A 19956-nucleotide genomic window follows, 5' to 3' on the forward strand; every position below is an offset into this window, starting at 1 on the left:
AGTCTGTAAAGCACAACATTCGAGAAAAGCGGTTGGCTGGGTATATATTCGTAGTCCTGTACGTAGAGTCTTCAAGGATCGGTTAGTTCGAAGGCAAGATGGTCAAGTAGCTTAACGACAGCATTCGTTTATCACAGTTTATGCGCCATTCTTAAGAAGCCTGAACGCCGTCTAAGCACACATGACCTTTCGTCAATAAGAATCCTAATTTTAAAACTCCTAGTCCTAGCCCAAAGCACAAGCTGTCAGATCAAAGTCATTCAACTGGTCGCGATTGAATTGCCTCTAGTTGTACACGAAGCGAGAATGTTCACGGGATATTACTGCTGCGCCATAAGTATTTGGAGATGAAAGGTTACTTTCGCCGAGCTGCTCAGTTCTTGCCAGGACGAGAACATGCATTCCAGGGAACCTTGACGGATAGAGTAAAGGTACAGTAATAATTTATAATGTTGGTTTCTAACAAACAAAAACAACAACCGATCATTTAATTCAAAGTAAATTAGAGGCGATGGCGTTAGGAATGGCGTTATGACGAAAACTCCGGCGTTTTCCTGAAGCATTCACCTAACAAATATGGCAGGTGGGGAAAGAGGGAAATTCTCCCCTCTCCAATTATATTGGAGGAAATATGGTGGCCGTATCAAGAACGACTCAAGAAGATGAATAAAATAAGTGATTACGAATAGAAATGTAATAAGAATATAATCAAAACTTCAACAGATTCGTGAGTGAAAGACAGTGGAAATTTAAATAGATTGCAATCAGAATTCGAACAAATTGGTAAATGAAAGAAAATTGCTGTCGCGTTTCTTCTGCATCACTCCAGTTGATCGCCCTTATCTTCTTCTTTTTTGGGGGTGCCCCCCTCCACTTCAGACGTCATTACGTCTATATTTTCAATCTGAGCTCAGCTGGTTGGTCACAACGGTCGGATCTTGTACCACATAGAGAGAAATGTTGTCGGCTTTTACTCTCATACTTCGCTTCCACTTCACTGCCTTTCTTTGGTCAACGTTTACTCTCGTCACATACTTTTATCGTTCTTTACTCAGTTATACTCTCCTCGGCAAATTTTAGTCCGCCAAGGTTCTTCTCTGCCCGCTTCTCCTTATAGCGCATTCCAGTCGGCGTTCTGGAGCAGCGCTATGAATCCTCGGATGTGCAAGATCTTTCGCAAGGTCGGAAAATCTAAATGGAGAAGCGGGGGGAGAAGACGAGCTCCTGGGTTCGCTGGGTAAATAAGGGCAATCTGCCACGGAGAGAGTTTATCCATGATACACAACTGGTACTCAACAGCTTAATCCATGCCAACCACTGAAACGCGCTCTTCGGTTCGTGAATCATGAAAACGTGTTTCGGATTGCCGAATAGCACAACACGCGATTAATTTCTCCCCGCGTCCTTTGCTCACCCGACTATAGGCGGTTTCCAGTCTTTGGTCGGGATTATTGGCGTGCAAGGAAGCATGCGCTTCACGCGTCACGAAGACTGTTTCCGCTTTGAAAGGCATACTCGACGGCGTTTCGCTTTTTGCCTCCATCGCCCACCACGATATTTCTCCGGCTCACACGTCAACGTGCCCAACAGGGCCTTCAGTCGCTTCTTGGTTCGCTGCCTTTCACGCGAAATCTCGCAACAACGAGCAAAAAAAAAAATAATAATAATAATAAAATAAATAAACAAGAGCATCAGAAACACGAAGCTTGCTTTTTTTCTTTTTTTTTTTTTAATCGCTGAAATGCAAATGCACGAAGAAAAAAGAGAGGGAAAGTGATATGCACGCGTGGCTTTGTTTGCAAAAACCAGCGCTGTTGAAGTTTTTCTCGCGTTCTTGGGCTATGTAAACTTATTCGCTTCAGCGTTTTCTGAGTTAAAAGGAGGTGATCCGTTAGCAACAGTCGTATCTAATCGGTGAATACTGTGGACGTTAACGGAGGGTATCTATGCGTCTCGATCCCGCAAACGAGCCCCAATGCGCTAAATTGTCTTCAAAAAAAAAATTATTTTTTTTTTACTCTTTTGAGTGGCGCATCCTGCTTGACTATCCCTTTCTACTGAGAAGGATCCTGTCACGGGTGAACGCTTATCAGTCGACGGCACATCTGTGTGAATGCGTGAACAATTCGATTCAACTCTTCTCTAAAAAGGGCACGTTCTGCAGCGGTTAGATAACAGCGGTTTTGCACGCATCCGTAGATATATCCCGGATACGGAGTTTCTTGGCATACATTCAGAGCGTGTAATTTCGGTTTTTCTTTGACATTTTCGACAGAACACACTCGGCTACCCCGCTCGATTTCAGTCGGCTCGATTTTACTGGCAAGCTTCCACCTATAGTGAACAAGAATACTAGTTCACTATAGTTCCACCCAAGCGGTCTTTTCAGGCAGAAATGTAGAGTTTTGATGGCGGACATCAGAAGGTTTTCAATACGCTTGCGCAAATCTAACGAACGCTAGCTTAGATCATCGCCGGAACAACAACAACAAAAACAAAGGAAAGCGTGTAAATTGGATTTGTTCGTCAAATTTGTCCTCGGTCAAAAAGAGCCTGCCTGAGCGCGCCGCGCCGTCAGTGTGCTGGTGGTCAGGTCCTGGCGCAATGCACGTGGCGATAATTTTAAAACAAATGTGTACTTTTTTCCAGAGGAAAATAAACAATGACAAAAGAAAATCGCCGACAGCCACACCGGACTCAGCGTGTGTATGGGACCAAGAAGGAGCCCCCTTGTGGGAACTGGTCTCGAAAATTGCCGGACGGAAGATAGCGGAGCGATTCCATCAAGAGCTACTCCTCGTCTCCTCTCTCTCCCACCGGGGCGATCCGGTCCTCCGTCGTCGTCCCTTCCTTCCTTGGCGAGGCGGCCTATACTATGACCTACTGGCTTCGACCGGTGCTGTAGCTTCCTTGTCGTGCCGTCGTCGGAGATTACCGGGTCAACAGGCCGGACCAACGGCCCCGGCAGACAGCCCGGGGAGCGACCGGCAAGAAACAAGCGAGCAACGAAATAGCAGACGACGCGGAATGGAGCAGGATACAAAGAAAATGAGCAGACGACACAGAATGGAGCAGAACACATGCGCAGAAGACGAGAAAAAGAGCAGACGGAATCGCTGGTGGAAGCAGCAGCGGTAGCAGACAACGCAACCGTGAGAGAGAGAGAGATACGAAGATGAAACAACAACGCAGAACACACGAAAAAAAAAAAAAAAGCAGACAGTAGTAGACAACACCGTGGGACCTGAGGGACGGGCTGCTCCGTTAAAAGAAAAAGAAGATATGCGTTCGTTCGGAGGGTCGGTCGTAAATGGTGGCGCACTCTGCCGTCCCTCCTCTCGGAAGCGTATTCTGTGTCAAGGACGCGAATGCGTCTTTCTTCTGCGCCGTGAACTTGACCTGCCTCGCTCCCTGACAGGTGTACTCACTACGCCGCCGTGCGCTCCACAAAGAATGGCGCAGTCTTATGCGAAGCGCGTACGTGTGCGACCGTACTTTCCGCTTTGGCTGTGCGTTCGTCCGCGTAAATTAGGGCGAATATTTGCGAAGAACAAGATCAGTACAAAATGAAGTTGTCGAACCTATGCGCCCTCCTCTGGGAGCAGATTACGGGTAATATTACCGGGGTTAGGAGGCAAGTAAGCAAATGTGAGCTGAAGTCGCTTGAGCTGGCGAAAAACAAATGTAGCCAGGTGCTAGGAATGTATACACACCATGTGCAGAACAAACGTTTGTGCCCCTGTAGATCCACCTTTTCCTTAGAGCCAAGACATACAGCGCGTTGCACAATGACAGACGCGCTGTAGAATGCTTCTCCCAGCTAAACCGCGGAATCTTCGCAGCTCAAATTTCACACAGAAATGGCATTTTGTTTTAGCTTTTTTTAAATATCAAATTGGTTGGGGTACTCGCCTAATTCGATCTGAAGAAGCCGGATGCTCCCATCGTATGCGGCAGCGTCGATGCTGTCCCAGCGATGGCGCGGCCGCCGTCGGGTACGATGGGAACTTCCGACTTCTTCTCATAAAATCGGGCAAGTACCTCGAAACAAATTTGGTATTAAAAAATGCTAACGACAAAATGCCATTTCTGTGCGAAATTTCAGCTGCGAGGATTCCGTGGTTTAGCTGGGAGAAGCATTCTACAGCGAGCCTGTAATTGTGCAATGCGCTGTATGTAAGTAAACTTGCTTAAACCTTCTGCGTCCAAGAGAAGCGAGGCAACGGTACTGGCTACTGGTTATGATCCGGAGGATATAAGGAAAACAGGGGCACTAAGTTTGAAAAACAGAAAAGTATTGCTATGTGAATAAAATAGTCCGTGACTCGTGTGGATGGTGGATATATATGGATGGGTGGAAAGATGACGTGACCGGCTCTAAAGAAGGGCTAGGGCTGGAGCCACTATAAGCTCGCCATGTTATATTTATTGTATTGATCACGGCAACACTTACGTGGTTCGAAGTAATTGAATTCTGACTGTGAGGATTTCTATTGATTTTGCAGACTGCCGGTTCAGAACACCGTCTGTAGGCGGCGTCATGATCATCTGCGAAATTCAGCTTACTCGTCTGCACTGTACAGGGGAAGCGAATGCACACTAAGCTACCGGCCTACATTTCGACTGATCACCTCTCTGCTACAATGTTTGAAAATTGGGCATGCTTATTTGCTCAGGGATCGGAAAGCGGTAGACAGCAGCGCTGGAAGTGAAGTTCTCCGCACAGTGTTAAAGTTGTAGGTTGGCCGCGAAATACCGACGCCACATCTCATAGTCTGCCGTCTGCTAACCTCCACCGACTTTATAGCTACGTGAGAGGCACGGACATCGGCCGCAGTTTCGTAAATCATGCTCATACAATATGATCCTCAGGAATCATTGAATGATAGAAATCATGCAATAAGATCACGGAACCTGCTGTGTACACCATGCACATGGCTTTTTACTGCCACCGGGACGTAAGTTATTCTGTAGAGCCAAAGCAATCTTGTGGCGATTGAAGTATACACACTTCTTTCCGTCTGCTTCCGTGCAAAGTAAAAACACTGCTTATAGCAACTGTATGCACTGATGATTAAATAAAAATATCTGTGAATTGTCGGATTCATATTGTCCCGAGGTGGTAACATATGAGCTAGGACCAGCGCTGTAGTGAAGGTCTGCGGATTAATTTCTGCCAACTAGAAATGAAACATTGGGGCAGAGCGAAGGTATACTCTGCTAACCGAGTTAATATGCAGTGTTGCTGCTATCGTGAAAAGAAATAGCACGCGTCGCCGTGTGGCTCTGTGGGTTCGGGGCAGTAACGTATGGCCGCTTCCTGCATGCGACGGGGATATAGGCGACCTCCTGAACTTGACCTGTTCTACTTTCTGTCTCGGCGTAAGGCCTTTCAGACGTGAGCGGCTGAGTTTGCGAAAGAGCGGTAACAAAGCGAATGATAGACAGACCCCTCGCTTCGAACGGTCGATATGTGTCTCGGTAGCTGGACTACCACTGTCTGCGCTGATTTTCATAAATGGAAGCTTTGCAGATCTTCCCAATCTCTCTACACAAATGAAATGGCGCACTGCCATTGTTGTAAATCAAATGCGCGCTTCTACCGCCACCGGTCAATAGAGTTACAATATAGGCTTTGCCTATATAGTATATAGGCAAAGGCTATGTAGTGTGGCAAAGCCTATATAGTAACTCTACCGGTCAATAGCGTTGCGCGCCATCTGCGAGAAGGTTATTGGTTGCCATGTGTCCAATAGCTAGCGGGTATCGATGAAGGCCTGATCACTGCAGTCGTCCCTCCTGGCTTTACCGGCCTTTCAACAGTCTGCTGCAGTCCGCCAGTATTTTTACGAAATTTCGGAATACTGTAGAAACAGATAAAGATATGGGGGTTCTCGCTGACAATGTAGCTTTCTTCAAAGTCGCCCTGAGACAGGAACACTTTACCACGGTGCTCGGCCGCTCATATTAGCTCGGTTTCAAATGCTTACAGATTGAAGACTGTTTAATGAAAGCGCGCTTCTGTGAATCACATCTTAGGCTGCTATTACAAGAAATGTTTGAAGTTAAACGACTTGCTTTAACGTGAACAGTGAGCGTATACCAGTCTACACTCTGTATCAAAGTATTCAACTGACATCCATAAAGCGTTAATGAACCAAATGGCAGTTCAAATACTGCGTAGGAGGAGCATGCTTTATTTAGCACTGACTCCCATAACCAGGTACCATTTGGATGACGTTACGGCCTCTCAGAATCGAACTAATGATACCTGATATCGGCACCGTTAAGTCGGTGCTTTTTAGGTGTTGCACCTTTGTAAGCAGAGCCGGAGACGCCACTCATAGCACTGAAAACGATGACCATGTTTATCAACAAAACGTGATCCCATTTCCTCGTAATGGTGAAGAATTGCAGCAGTAGCAGGATGTCTGTTACCGCAGGGGCTCAGTGATGTCACTACTTCATCATAGTCACATGAGTCACAGAACGGTATCCACACATGGCGGCCAATGAGAGACCGCCATTGAGGTCACGTGGTCTAGGCGGGATGACGCGTTTTCAAACAAAGGATGACAAGTGTGTCGCAGATCTCCCTGTGGTTCATGCCGGCAGCGATAGGTAGACGGCACTGTATTTTCGGCTACGGCGTACCGCGCTGACAGGGGAGCAATCACGATGCGTAGACCGAAAATTCTTCTATCACCTTTTCACTGCGCACGGAATGGCTGTCGATCACGGTAGGGGACGGGGAGACGAGAACTCCTTTATGGCACATGGAAGAATCTCGAAAGTCGCTCATATCCGAAGAATTGCGGCAGTTATAGAGCATCGGGAATTTGGAGACGCAAAAACTCCTCGGTTTTGGTGCCAAGTCAACTAGCGGGTTTGACGTTCATAACCAAGTCCGAAACCATAGAGGAAAAAGCATACGCCCGCGGTGTTGAAAGCATACTTATTCGCGATATTTAGCACGACGAACGCGAAAAGTCGCCCTTCGATTAAAATCGAAACTATACCACTTGAAGCAGGATTGACCGGTCTGATGAATGGGAACAGAGAAGGCTTCCTTCACACTCTCCACAGGGCACAGTATGCAGGAGAAACGAATGCATACGTTTGAAGGGAGCCTTCCACCGCTGGTGCGTATTTTCTTCACATGTGTGACATAGCAAGGAAGAACTTTACGGTTCTATCGTTGCCGTCTGCAGCGGGAACTGGCCGACATCGGCCGTAAAGAGGACGCTGCACAGCCCAACCAATGTCGAAAACTGAATTATATCGCAGCCATTGTATTGTGGCATTCAAGATGACGTCCGGCAATATGGAGGCTGCCATTCTGATTGCAGCGAACACTCCGCAGGCAAGAAGATGTAATGCGCGCATTCAAATTCCGAGCAGGAAACAATAAACACGTTGGGTTGATTATTAAAGCAGCTGGTTACCGCCTGCCTCCTTCGACCCCTAACAGTAGTGTCCTATACTTTTCAGCGCGCGACGACACGGCTGTGCTGGTGTAAGTTGTAACACCAAAATATAACGAGAAATGTCAAAGAGTAATTACTTCCTCATTAAAAATAGAATGAGTTGTACCTGGCCTTACACGACAAACTCTGGAGATATGTGTACTGCGTAGGGTGACAACACTGTGTAATGCCACAGCATAGGTCCTGGTTCACGGTATAAAATGCTTGCTATTCAGTCATAACCTAGATAGAAATGAAAGCTGATGTACTACACAGGCGATATTTGCGAGTTCAGAAGTACGGTCGTATTGTCTGCCTGCAAAACCGCTGAAGCTAAAATCAGGAGCTGGATCGAGTTTAGCATATGCAATGGGGCATACCCGTCAGAAACGCTATCGTCTGTAGACGCCGCGACGCTGCTGCTCAGCGCTGTCCAAGCGCTTCAGAAAGGCGATTTTTTGAACCACGAAACTTTCGCCTGATGCAGGGGTGTGGCCAAGGGGGGGGGGGGGGGGGGGGGGGGGGGGGGGGGGCAGTGTCAGTACACTCCGCGAACTTTTTGCCCACTTCTTTTATAGCGACGGCGTATAGCACCCCCCCCCCCCCCCCCAAGAAAAAATACTTCTGGTTACGCCACCGGCTTGATGTCGTTGCCATGAGAACATGAGAACAGATGCAGCGCGATAGGGTCACACAAAATTCTCTATTAGCGCATGACTCTCCTGTAACGTAAGGCTGCGAAACCATTAATCGCGTGTCGTAAGCACTGTTAGTGAAAAGGGGGAGAAGACTGACCGGTCGGACAAAGCAAGCGACTACCCCTTTGTGCGGTGCACTCACTAAATCACCTGCTTCACCGTTATCTTACTTGCTAACTCCAGAGGCCGATAAGAGGTAAAATCAAATGCGTATCCCAATAGGCAAGAGCACTCGGTGTATCGTTAGGCTAGTTGGTGAATAGTTACCGTGAGGCAGGAAAGCGCATGGACACGGTACAGGCAATCTGGAGCGCGCTTTCTCACTTTGCGAATACAAAAGCGTGCTTCGATGAGCTACTTGGGACTCAAGCACCGAGTTTTTCTGGAGAGGCGTATTTTAAGCTCGTTCACGGATTCAAGACTGTGCTCCCAGTCGCCGATTGGAATACGCCGCCAGAGCGACGCCCACTCGAAGCTCTTGCCTCAATTGCAGCCGTACAAACTCACCTGTTATTCGAGCCGCTCGCCGTGAAGTGACGTTGCCTCTGCTGAGACATCGACTGCGGTGGCGGGCGGTGAGGGGAGGAGGTTCCGACGGTCACAAATCCAGGGTCGCGTCACGAAAAGGGAGAGAGCGTCGGCCGAAGGACAAACAAAAACAGCAATAAAAAAACTAGAAAAAAAATCTGGCGTGCGCTCTGTACCAGCGCAAAAGTGTGCTGTGGTCCGTGTGCAGTTCTGTGTTCGATGCAGTTGGTCCTCGCTGGTCGGACACGAGTGTGATTGTGCGGACAGTTTACCTAGGTGCCCTCACTTTACGTTAAATACCACGCCAGGCGGCGCCACTGCGGCGCGCAGTCACGTGGCCCGTAGCGTCATTTCCTCCGGTGTGCTGCCATTGGCCGCCTTCGAAGGGGTCGTCACCTACTTTGCCCCTGAAGAGAACGGCACGCGTTGCACCTGTACGCGGAGCCACGTAAGAATCTTGCAAAGTTGCAACGCAACAGGCACGACGAAACAACGGGCGAGGAGGCGCTGGAGGCGTCGCAGGCAGGCGCATTTACGCTCTGAAAGAGAAGCGGGAGAGGGGAGGAACGAAGAAGCAATGAAAGAATGTGAAAGAAAAAACCGAAGAGGAGCACGATTGTCGCGCCGCCCTCCCCCAAATTCGAAATAAATGGTTGACGTCGCTTCTGGCTCGCGCAGGTAATTTTGGTGCGGGCTTGTTTCTTATCTCTTTTTTTTTCGTTGCCTCCTCGCTACTTCGTCGCTTCTTCCTTCCTACCACCTCGCTCGCCTCTCTTCTTCGATGGGGAACCTCGCAACCTTGACCGAATCAAAAAGCGCGCACGCGTTCCTCCCAAGCCCTCGCTCCCAGAGTCTTCCCCCTCCCCCATGCCTTCCGCATACCTCGCGAGTCGTTCAACTGCCATGTTAAGGTGAAGGTCACTGGCGAGCTACGTATTTTTGTTTTTGTTGTTTCGCTTCCGTAGCGCTTCCTTCGCTTGTTCGTTTTGCTTATTTTGTTGGTGCTTCCAAAAAAGACGTCGTGTCTCCCCAGGAAAGCCGCAGCGGCGAGGCGAGGAATCCTTACTGACGACGGGAAGACAGCGGCGACGCTAAGGCAAGCGCACGGAAACGCGGCGTTTCCGTCTGTCCGCGTCAGGCCCTAACGGTTTTTCTGTCTCGAGCGTGTATGTGTGGTACACGAAGACGCGCAGTGCGCCCGCGCCGCCGTTTTTCCGCGTTGAGGCAGGGCTACGCCTTTTCCTCGTAAGGTTTACCGTGCCGGACGACGCTGGCTCGATACAGATCCGCCGCATTCTGCAAGCAGCGATAAGCGGGAGCGAAGCGAAGCAGACGACGCAGCCGCTGCAACAGCCTGCGTCGTCTGCTTCAGGTCATTTGAGGAGCAGGCGAGGATGATGTCATGCGCGGTCGTTCACAGACGACGCCGCTCCGTACGTTTGGAAGCGCAGAAAAAAGTAGTTCGACCAAAAGAAAATTGTAACATGGACAAAAATGTACCCGCTTGTCGAAGTTTCCGGAAGCGAATACATGAGGGGGGGACAGTTTGTTGAGTAGTACAGAGGCAGACGGCGGAGAAAATGATGCCTGCTAGTGTGAAAATGGATGAAGCACTCAGGAAGCAGAAAAAAAAAACACTCCAGTAAAACCTTTACTGATGGGTGTTGTATTTCATTTCATTTGTTTTCTTATTCTCTGAAGCGAACATACGTTGCTTCAGAATAACTCTCTTGTGGTGTATTTAGATTTTTTGTCATTGATGAGCTATCCCGTCCGCCCTCAGCGGAGACGGGCGTTGCGTTTCTTCTGCTCGTAGCAGTATCGTCTGCTCAGGGCTTACCCTCTCTCTGGCTTCGCTACAGGGGAAAAGATTAACAACTTGTACCGTGGTGAATGCCAGCGGCACAGTTATAGGCAAGGGGACGGCACAGTTATAGGCAAAGGGAAGAGGGGGGAGGGGGTGGATTATTTCATATCCATATCTTTTTCATTTCATTTTGTTTTTAATTTCCTTTTTTTTTTGTTAACTTAACGCGACAGCTGAACTCCAGTACAGAGAGCATGTTCGCAAAAAATAAAATACCGGGCTGTGTTCTAGGGCACATAAATAACGAAACAGCTCTCACGTTCGGAACCGCAAGAGCAGATCAGCAGTGGTTAATAACAGATCTAAAAAAAAAAAAAAAAAAAAACACGCAAGAAACGTGGATTATGGTTTCCCTCTCTCTAAGCCTTTGTCCAAGTCAGAATATTAAAATGTCCGCTGTTGTGAGAGGTTAATGGCAGGTAGCAGAAGGAGATTCATGGCATAATTACTTTTGAAAAGGGAGAATGGTTGTCATGGGATAGCCGCACTAAGTGACCCTGCTACACACGAGGTCTGAAACGCACTGTTCTGCTCAATTCTGTCTCCTTTTGCCGATCCGTTACGCTGGCTTCGGCTTGCCGCTCGTCGTTCCTGCTTTTGCGGCACTGTCGCACTTTAGTAAAAGTAATTTAGAAAATAATTAATTACTTTTGCTGCGAAATTACTACCAAAAAGTAATTCAATACATTACTAAATTACCAATCCGAAAAATAATTCATCACATTACAAATTTCCGAGAAAAGTAATTAAATTACAGTAATTTCATTACTGTAATTCAATTACTGTCATGTCTGCCTTTTATTTATTCCTTCTTTCGCATCTACGTTGGTAGGTCTGCTTTCGATATATAAATATATTCAATGTCAGATGGAACAGCTAGGTGAGACCTGAAAAAGGAGAAAGACAATCTTGTCGTCAAGCGCAGTGAAACGCTATCAAGGGGTCAGACCTGTCCTGCACCTGTCAACTAGTGAGCCACAGCGGCGGACGCTTCCCCTCGTTAGTTAAATGTTTAAATTGGGTTAAGCCTTTTTTTTTTATTTGTGTACATTGCAGCAATCAGCCGCAGTTGAAACCTTAAGCGCGTACAGCTTCGGCAAGAATGGCACACGGCCAGCGCTAACCATTTAAGTTATTTCCATCATGTATTGGTTAGATGCACGATCGCGGTTAGATGCAGTTTTAAGTGGGTAAATAACACGCCGACCGCGTATCTGCGCAACTCGTCCCATTCTGCTCAGCATCGGAAAGCAAAAACAAGAAAAAATCTCCCCCCCCCCCCCTTTGGTATGGGCGCCTCTCCGCCCCCGGCTCCCCGAAACGGGAGGAAACAGAAACACACAAAGATAAATTAGCTGGGGTTTAGCTTTAATTTAAACCGGTAGGATGTGTAAGCAAAGTCGACGTAGCTTCTTCTTCTTCTTCTTCTTCTTCTTCTTCTACTTCCTCTTCTTCTCCTTCCTCTTCTTCTTCTTTTTCTTTTTCTTTTTCTTTTTCTTCTTCTTCTTCTTCTTCTTCTTCTTCTTCTTCTTCTTCTTCTTCTTCTTCTTCTTCTTCTTCTTCTTCTTCTTCTTCTTCTTCTGCTTCTTCTTCTTCTTCTTCTTCTTCTTCTTCTTCTTACACGTGTCCTAAGCCATCCGCGGCACCTTCCCAATCTCATTCGCCCGCGTAATGTTCTGTTGCAACTGCTACGCTTTCCTTATCTTAAAATCCGAAACTCCGGATCAGAATCCAAGCCCGGCTTATTTCCGCCACTTCACATGCATCGATTGAAACCATACGCCCGCCTCTCACTGTCGCTTTAAAGTGTGCGCATTCAGGCTGCTCGGACAGCGGGGAAGGTGGTAGACGTGGCAAGCAGAAGTGGAAGAAAAGGAGGAGGAAAGGCTTTTAAGCTGGCGAAGCTAAGTGCAACCCTTTAATTTTTCTACTACAACCTTCCCATTGTTCTTCAGGATATCTGCTGTTTCTTGATCACAGTTTGCTGCTTTCTCCCTTTGCAGTTCCAGGGCTTTCTTCAGTTCCTCTTTCGGTATCGAAGGCATGTCCAATTATTCTGCATTTCTTGCTCCTTCATTATGGTCCTTATTACATCTGTTACGGCATAGACGTGCCTAGAACTCCCCGGTTACTCTATACCTCGTGCAAATTGGTAATGACCCCGCCCTTTTTGTTCCTTAGCGCATGCCGGCTAGCTTATGCCTACGCACAGTTTCTTCCCGATCGCCTTTTAGGCTGCCTCCACTCTTTAACGCATGGAACAATTGCCGGCAGAATTCTCGCAACGCTAACTCTGCCAGTATCTAACCGAACTAAACTAAGGTGACCAAAAACACCCTTCCTGCACTAAAGAAAATAGCGCACTTATAAGATTGTTCCAGCTCAACGGCCAACTGTGACGTGGTTAGTTGCAGGTGTATTACATTCTCGAAACGCGTTCCGCTCCGGCAAAGTTCTAACACTGCCTCGCTAGAGTGGCCACCAAACGAGCCGTACGTACGTGGCTCTTTTCGTGTTTTTCACGACGCGTCTCCTCGTTTCACCAACAGCTAGCTCTTTGAGGAGCCCGGAGGTTTTTGACTTCAGAGGGGAGTGCACCGCAACCATGCACCTTCCTCGGTCTGAAACCTGCTTCAAAAGGCATATCGAGCGCAAAATGCCCCTTTCTCCTCACAATTTTTTACCGATCACACTAGCAGAGGCCGAGTGGACGAAATAAAATATAAATTAAATATACGGGATGGGGAGCAAAGAAATTAAGAAAGAGTGAGACGCAAGAGAGCGTCAAGAAAAAAAAAATATCCCAGCTTCGTTTCTGTGCAAAGAGCGCCGCTTACTCAGACGCCTGGGTGCGTGAACTCGGCTGACCCGTTTTGAGAAGAAACAGCCGGAGCTGCTGGTTCTGCCGTACCTATTCACGGCGCTTTGAACTACGTTCATCTTTTTTTCTTCTTCTTTCTGTTGCTCCATCTTCCCGTCACAGCCAGAAGAGGTACGATGCGAAAAAGAGGCGAGAAAAGAGAAAGAGCCTGCCGAAGGAAAAGTTCGCATGAAGAAAGCCGAGCACGCGCGAAAGAAATAAAAAGAAGGGAAAAGGAAAACGACGAAAGGGATGATGACGACCAATTATTGTTGCCAAAGGGCAAGTTTGGTCAGAGAGCGCCGGGGCACAAGGGATTCATCTTTCTTTCTTTTTTTCTTCTTTTTTGCGAAAGTTGGGGTCGAAGACCCTTTCGCTTAGGTATTTGACCCCATAGAAACCAAGGCGAAAGCGTGTACACTCTTTGTCAAAAGTTAGAGTCCAGGAGGTCTGCTTCTGAGCCACTTCGTGCGCCTTGTAAAGCATTTCCAGTGTTTCGAATTCCTTGATGACAAGACCTCTCCAAATGGGATGTACCTCTATTAATGTTAAATCAGCGCCACTACACGGCTTAGAAGCAGACCCTCTGGGCTCTACGCTTTTGACGAAGGCTGTACCTAATGTATCAGCGGTGCTTATACAGCGGCAGTTAGGATCGAACCCGACACCTCGTGCAAGCGAGGCACATGCCCAAACCGCCACAGTAAAAGAAATAAAGTAAGGGAGGGAGTTATCGATGTAAAACGGGAGCGATGGTGAGCTAGGACACTTCTTTTATATTGCGCACGACGAAAAGGTCGACTTGCTTTAAAGAAGGGAGAAGGCAGCAATGCAGCGAACTGGAATGAGTTTGATGCGTGCAAAGAATCCTCAGTTATCGTGATGACGTCATCGCGTCGCTCAGGACTTTCATGTTGTTGGGATCTGACGTGCACTGCCACTTACAATAAATGTTTGTATTTCAAGGTGCCTACAGCACGTGAATGGGAAATTTGACAGAGTGAATTAAAGGCCGGATCCCCGAACCAGTGCTGCAATTGTCTGAAACGCGTTTTTATTCTCTGTCGTCTTATTTGTATTGCATTGTAGGGCTCAATCCGAATTTAAAAGGACACTGCACGACTGCAGCGTTAGTAGAAAAGTGATCAAAAGGAAATACCCGAAAAACAGGATATATCTGGAAAAATAAGAACACCACCGAGCGCATTACATCAGGCATAGTCGTATCTTGCACTGCAGTTTACATGTGTCCCTCAAAAAGAACGTTTATAACTGCTGTACCTTGCCGATCCTCTTTAGCAGCTAGGGCAAGGACATGAAGGCCAACAGAAAGGTTTGAACTTAAATTTAGGAGAATGGAGCAAGAACGGAAAACGAGAGGCGTGGCTATTAGAGAAAGGAAGAGGGAACAAAATTCGAGATACTGGATGGCCCCTGAAGGTAACGCATGAGAACCTAAGGAAAGGCAGGGTGATTCGGGATGGTGTATAAATTTTTTCCTCAGTTCATCGTCCTACCTAACTTCCTGCCACCCCATAGAGGGCTATTATCCTACTTTCAGTTTTTGCGACCTGTCAACTTTGACCTCATTGATAGCATTCCAGGTGAGCACTGCCCCTGCTTTTGGGGGCAAGAGCCATCGGGTATAGACCTGATTGGCTTGCGAAAGCTGGGGTCATACAAGCCTGGGATGTCATCAACGATGTCAAAGTGGACACGTTGCCATAGTTGGCAGCGGGATAATAACAGCTGAGGAAGGTTTTATCGCGGCAACTTTAAAGACTACCTTCACTAGAAAATCTAACGTGACGTTATCTACGTCGGCGCTGTGAACTGACAGCTGACGTCACCGGACACTGATGGTCGTCTGGTTGAGTGAAATAACGAGACCCCATGAGATGGACATGGCACGAACTGCTAGATAAGGCTTATTTGTGATGGAAGATTGAAGGGATACGAACGCTCCAGGACCTTTAGATCAGGACTCAGACACGCTACCTCTAGGCCACGCAGGCGCGTTCTCAGGTTAAGCAGGACTGCATATCTCTGTCCGGTGATCTTGCAGATAAACTTGTACACTGCTGCTCTATGCTGAGCAGCACGTCTGAGATAAGAGAGGCAAAAATTGAGGAAGTAGTGAATAATAGTGTAGCGAATTGCGTGTACCTAAGCGAGGATTTGCAAGAAAACCTTAAGACGGATCATACTCTTTCCATGTCTCAAGTCGCGTGCAACTTAAGTGCAACTTAAGTGCAACTTAAGTGTGCAACTTAAGTGTCACATGGTGCAACTTAAGTGTCACATGAAGATTTTTGTTGCGAAAGCAACACTACGACTGCCAAAGCGAGACCTCGGGTGGCCCGCAGCTTAGCTAAGAAAAGAAGAAGAAAAAGAAGAAGTATGAAAAGAAGAAGAAGGAAAGAAGAAGTAGAAAAAGAAGAAGAAGTGAAAGAAGAAGAAAGACTAGTAGAAGACGAAGCAGAAGAATAAAAAAGAATAAGAAAAAGAAGAACACTCGCTCACCCGCAGCTAATGCTTTCGATCCACATTCGGTTCAGTAGCATTGAATCCTTCTCATTTCCTTATAGGAGCAAAGGGGGCACTGGTGCAATTAGTGCAATTAATATAGGTAGTTAGAGGGATTTTGAAGATGTTCTACAGTGTCCTACAGAGGGCGATTGTTGTTGATGTTGATGATGCGCAATCAATATATGATACTTCACCGCTCGCGCGGCGCAATGGTTGGCGTTCGAATGTTGTGCCCAAGGATGCGGGATCGAATCCCGGCCGCGGCGGCCGCTTTTTGATGGAGGCGAATTGCAAGGCGCCCGTGTGCTGTGCGATGTGAGTGCACGTTAAAGAACCACGGGTGATCAAAATTTCCAGACACCTCCAATATGGCGTCTCTTATAGCCCGAGTCGCCTTATAGGACGTTAAACCCCATAAACCAAGGCGTCAGTATGATACTTTCACCACTGCAAGGAGCTGTCGCTTAATCTCGCCTTGAGCAGCGGTGAGTGTCTTGTGAGTATCTCACCGCCCTACACGCTCGTAATTCGTTGTTGGGGTCGCTACGTCAAATGAACTAACTCACGACACGTTTGGGCGCATCACGTGCAGACGGAGCAGGTTCGCGTGAGAGGAGGCTGAAATACCGAAACCGGAAAGCATAACCTGCGTAGGAAATCGAATGACGGGAAAGACAAAAACTCGCGAGCCGGAACAAAGCTGAAAGTTGCGTGCTCGCAATGTGTGCTATAGCTTTCTTCCGTCCCCCGGATTTGAAAGAGAAGCACTTTCCCCCGTGCGAACGCACCCACACTCGCATACACCCTCGACGCCAGTCAATGCAGTGTGAAGGACCCTACAAAAGAAAAGTTTAGCCTCTTCTTCTTCACTTGACGTCTTGGCTATTTTGGTTAGATTTCTTGCTGCATCGACACGCTCAAGATTAGAAAAGAGAAACCGGAGAGAACATGTAGTTATGGATGTATTTTTCAACCCGCTCAGCCCGCAGCGCTCGCCGGACACTAAGAAACGCCCGGTTCCGCGCAGTTGCGGGTGAAAGCGGTCATCCTCTCAATGCGTTAAGCGAATTTATCACTCAACGGGTGGTACGCCGCACGCTATTTCTCCGCTAGCTGTCACGAATGATCCCGGAAATACTTTTTTTTTTTTATGAACCGGATGTTGATCAGGTTCGCTGCAAGCACACGATCACTTTCCACGTTGCGGGTACCGCGCTTGGAATGTCGATGTTTCTGAAGGATTGCACGACCTTCAAGGCTTACAACTCCTTAACTATAAGTCACGCATATATATCATCGTGGTAGCGGAGGAGTTAGCTCAAGTTTGTTTTCTCTTGATACCATCAGGGGTCCTAGGAAGTATAATAACCGATAGTGAAGAGATAGGAGAGAGAGGGGGGATGTTGAGGTCAAAATGTTTCAAGAAATCATATTTTATTCTTCATACTTCCCTCCTGGCATCCTTTTTTTTTTTTTTTTTTTGGTGTCTATTAAGTGACACATTGCTGTCGCTACAATTACATGCACAATAAGCTGTCGATTTCTTCTTTCGAGCAGAAGTCGAAATGAAGGACCTTATGGGGGAGCTTATTTCTTTTCCAGAGCCAACGGGGAAGAACGTCAGAGGCGACGTGTTACTAATGGCGGCAGAAAATGAGTCCGTGCTTAATTGGACGTATACTAACAGTATACTTTGCGTATGTTCGCTCCTTGTTTCGGAACTCCACGAAAAATTATTCCGGCAACGTTGCACGTCATAAGCAAAACGTTGGAGGCTACGCCTTTAAGGGTATGATGAGAGAGAGTTAATCGCTCTCGATAGGGGAATCCCCTAATGCATTCTCTTTCACGTACAGCTTTTATCAAAAGTTTACAGCCCAGAGGGTTTGCTTTTAAGCCGTATGATATGACTTCCGTAATAATCGTGGAAGTCCTAGCCATTGGAGAGGGTAGGATGAAAAATCTTCTTGCCTTCAGCAAGTATGGAAACCTGGGAATGCATTACGAGCCACATAGTATCGCTCAGAAGTATACCCTCTGCGCTGTAAACTTTTGATAAAGGCTGTGCATGCTCTTTTCTGCTCATAGTTAATTACTAATATTTTAATGTGTGCTTCTAAATTATCCCACACGTACACACTCGTTAGATTCACTCGTAGGCTAGCTCATAATTTGTAAGACCGTGCGGCATAGTTATAAGGACCCGCTTTGACCATGTCCCGCAAGCGTCCCGGCGTGTACTTAATTGGGCCAGCGTGCCTAACGAGGTTCAATTGGGCTGGATTCCAATCTCATCCTCCCAACACAAATGTGAAACCGGAGTTGGTAACGCCTGCCAACCCGGGTCATGTCCTGTAGCCCCGTGGCATCACACAATCCGATGACCAGTAAGTGCACGGCGATATATCATCGCTCAACTACTACCAATTCCGGCAGAGTATCGCCCATGCATGTCCCAGTTAGCACAATTCATTGGCCCAATATTGGTGCTGTGCTGGTAATGACCGGCCCAACATAGGACCAAACCAAAGCAATAGGCAGGTTTTCTTAAAGGCTACTGCACAATAGACCACATTCACAATGTTAATCAGGTGGTAGAGAACTGCTGAATATAACAAACCGTTGTATGTAGCCTTGAGAGACTAGAAAAAATAATTTAACTATGTCGATACCAAAAGCATTACGGAACTATATGTAGAATAAGCATGTTTAAAAATATTGGAAGGTGCCGGTAGCCGCTGCACACCTACCATAATCCTCAATTAAGAAAGCAATAAAATCTTCTAAAGGAGTCCTCCACTGCGGCGTCTCTCATAGTCTGAGTTGCTTTGGGACGTTAAACCCCAAAAACCAAACCAAACCAACCAAAGCTGTCAGGCAGGCAGATGCAATCTCTCCAATGCTATCTGTCGCGTGTTTACAGGATGTATTCAGAAACCTGTATTTTGAACCGCTAGAGCTAATAGGTACTTGGTGCTTCATTTTTAATCTGTGGTTTGCTATTCGCTACCGAGGGGGGAAATTACAAAGCATGAGCAATGGCTTCGACAGCCAATGCAGAGCGGTGAATAATAAAAAACAAAAGACTAGGAATCAGTCGAAACTAATGTTCAGCAGTCACAAATGGAGACAGCTGTTTACGATAGGTACAGAAGCGTTGGAATCGGTACAGAAATACATCTACGTAGACCATGTGATCGCAGATCGGAATCGTGAGAGTGAATTACTTGAAGAGTAAGAGGAAAATAGGGCACACTTTGGTGGTGCGCTCAAGGTCGAAATTATCAGGAAGAAATTGCCATGGGCAGGATATGTATTGCGAAGGCAATATGACCAGTGATCTTGAAGGGTAATTGAGTGTATTCCAAGATAACACAAGTGTAGCGGCAAGGGTGCGACAGAAACTCAGGTAGGGGGATTCAGTTAGGTATAGTTTTCAGGGATAATTAAGATCGCCTCAGAACTCTTGGGACTCTGCTAGCTTCTGAAATGTGAGAGATGCCTTAGCGAAAAATCGGAAAAGGGTGCGGCATTAGTGCGACCAATCTTCACGATGGTGGTTTGGCAATGCACGGTGATTGGAAATAAACCTAGCCTTGTCGGGAAGATGTTTTCAAGACGTAACATCATACACGGAAGCGAGGTTAAATTTAAAACTGAACTGTTTTATGAAAATCCACAAAGCATTGATTTCTTCTGATTAGATGCCGCCTCCGTCATCATGGGAGGCTGGGACCGCATTAGCGAAGGTTGAGAGCGGATGGTAACATTTAGCGCTGCGGCGCAATAACACATAATGCGCTTAACACAATATGGTACGTTGATTAAGTGGTTTGGGCTAGCTGGAATCTAAACCCCGTGAACGCGATTCAGAACAGCGCAGTCCTGCAGCCTATGTTCAATTAACTCTTTGTGCTCCGTGGAAAAATCAGAGGATTGTTCAGATTAAACCAAAGGTGGTCGTCTATTCGCTAAATAAAAATACATGTAGGACATTAATGCGTTCAT

At 47.0% G+C, this 19956-nt stretch overlaps 1 protein-coding gene across 1 annotated transcript in view; it reads right to left on the reverse strand.

The window, feature by feature from the left end:
* LOC146182490 (uncharacterized) overlaps nt 1-9315 on the reverse strand; it is a 30876-nt gene extending 21561 nt beyond the window's left edge. Inside the window, exon 1 of the mRNA XM_084577619.1 lies at nt 8672-9315. Within this exon, the coding sequence (XP_084433745.1) occupies nt 8672-8721 (50 nt within the window). The 5' untranslated portion in view covers nt 8722-9315. The remainder of the gene's footprint in view (nt 1-8671) is intronic.
* Between the last annotated feature and the right edge of the window lie 10641 nt (nt 9316-19956).

This window comes from Amblyomma maculatum, chromosome 8 (assembly GCF_055883805.1).
Source record: "Amblyomma maculatum isolate TAMU_Amacu chromosome 8, ASM5588380v1, whole genome shotgun sequence".
In the NCBI taxonomy this organism is placed as follows: domain Eukaryota; kingdom Metazoa; phylum Arthropoda; class Arachnida; order Ixodida; family Ixodidae; genus Amblyomma; species Amblyomma maculatum.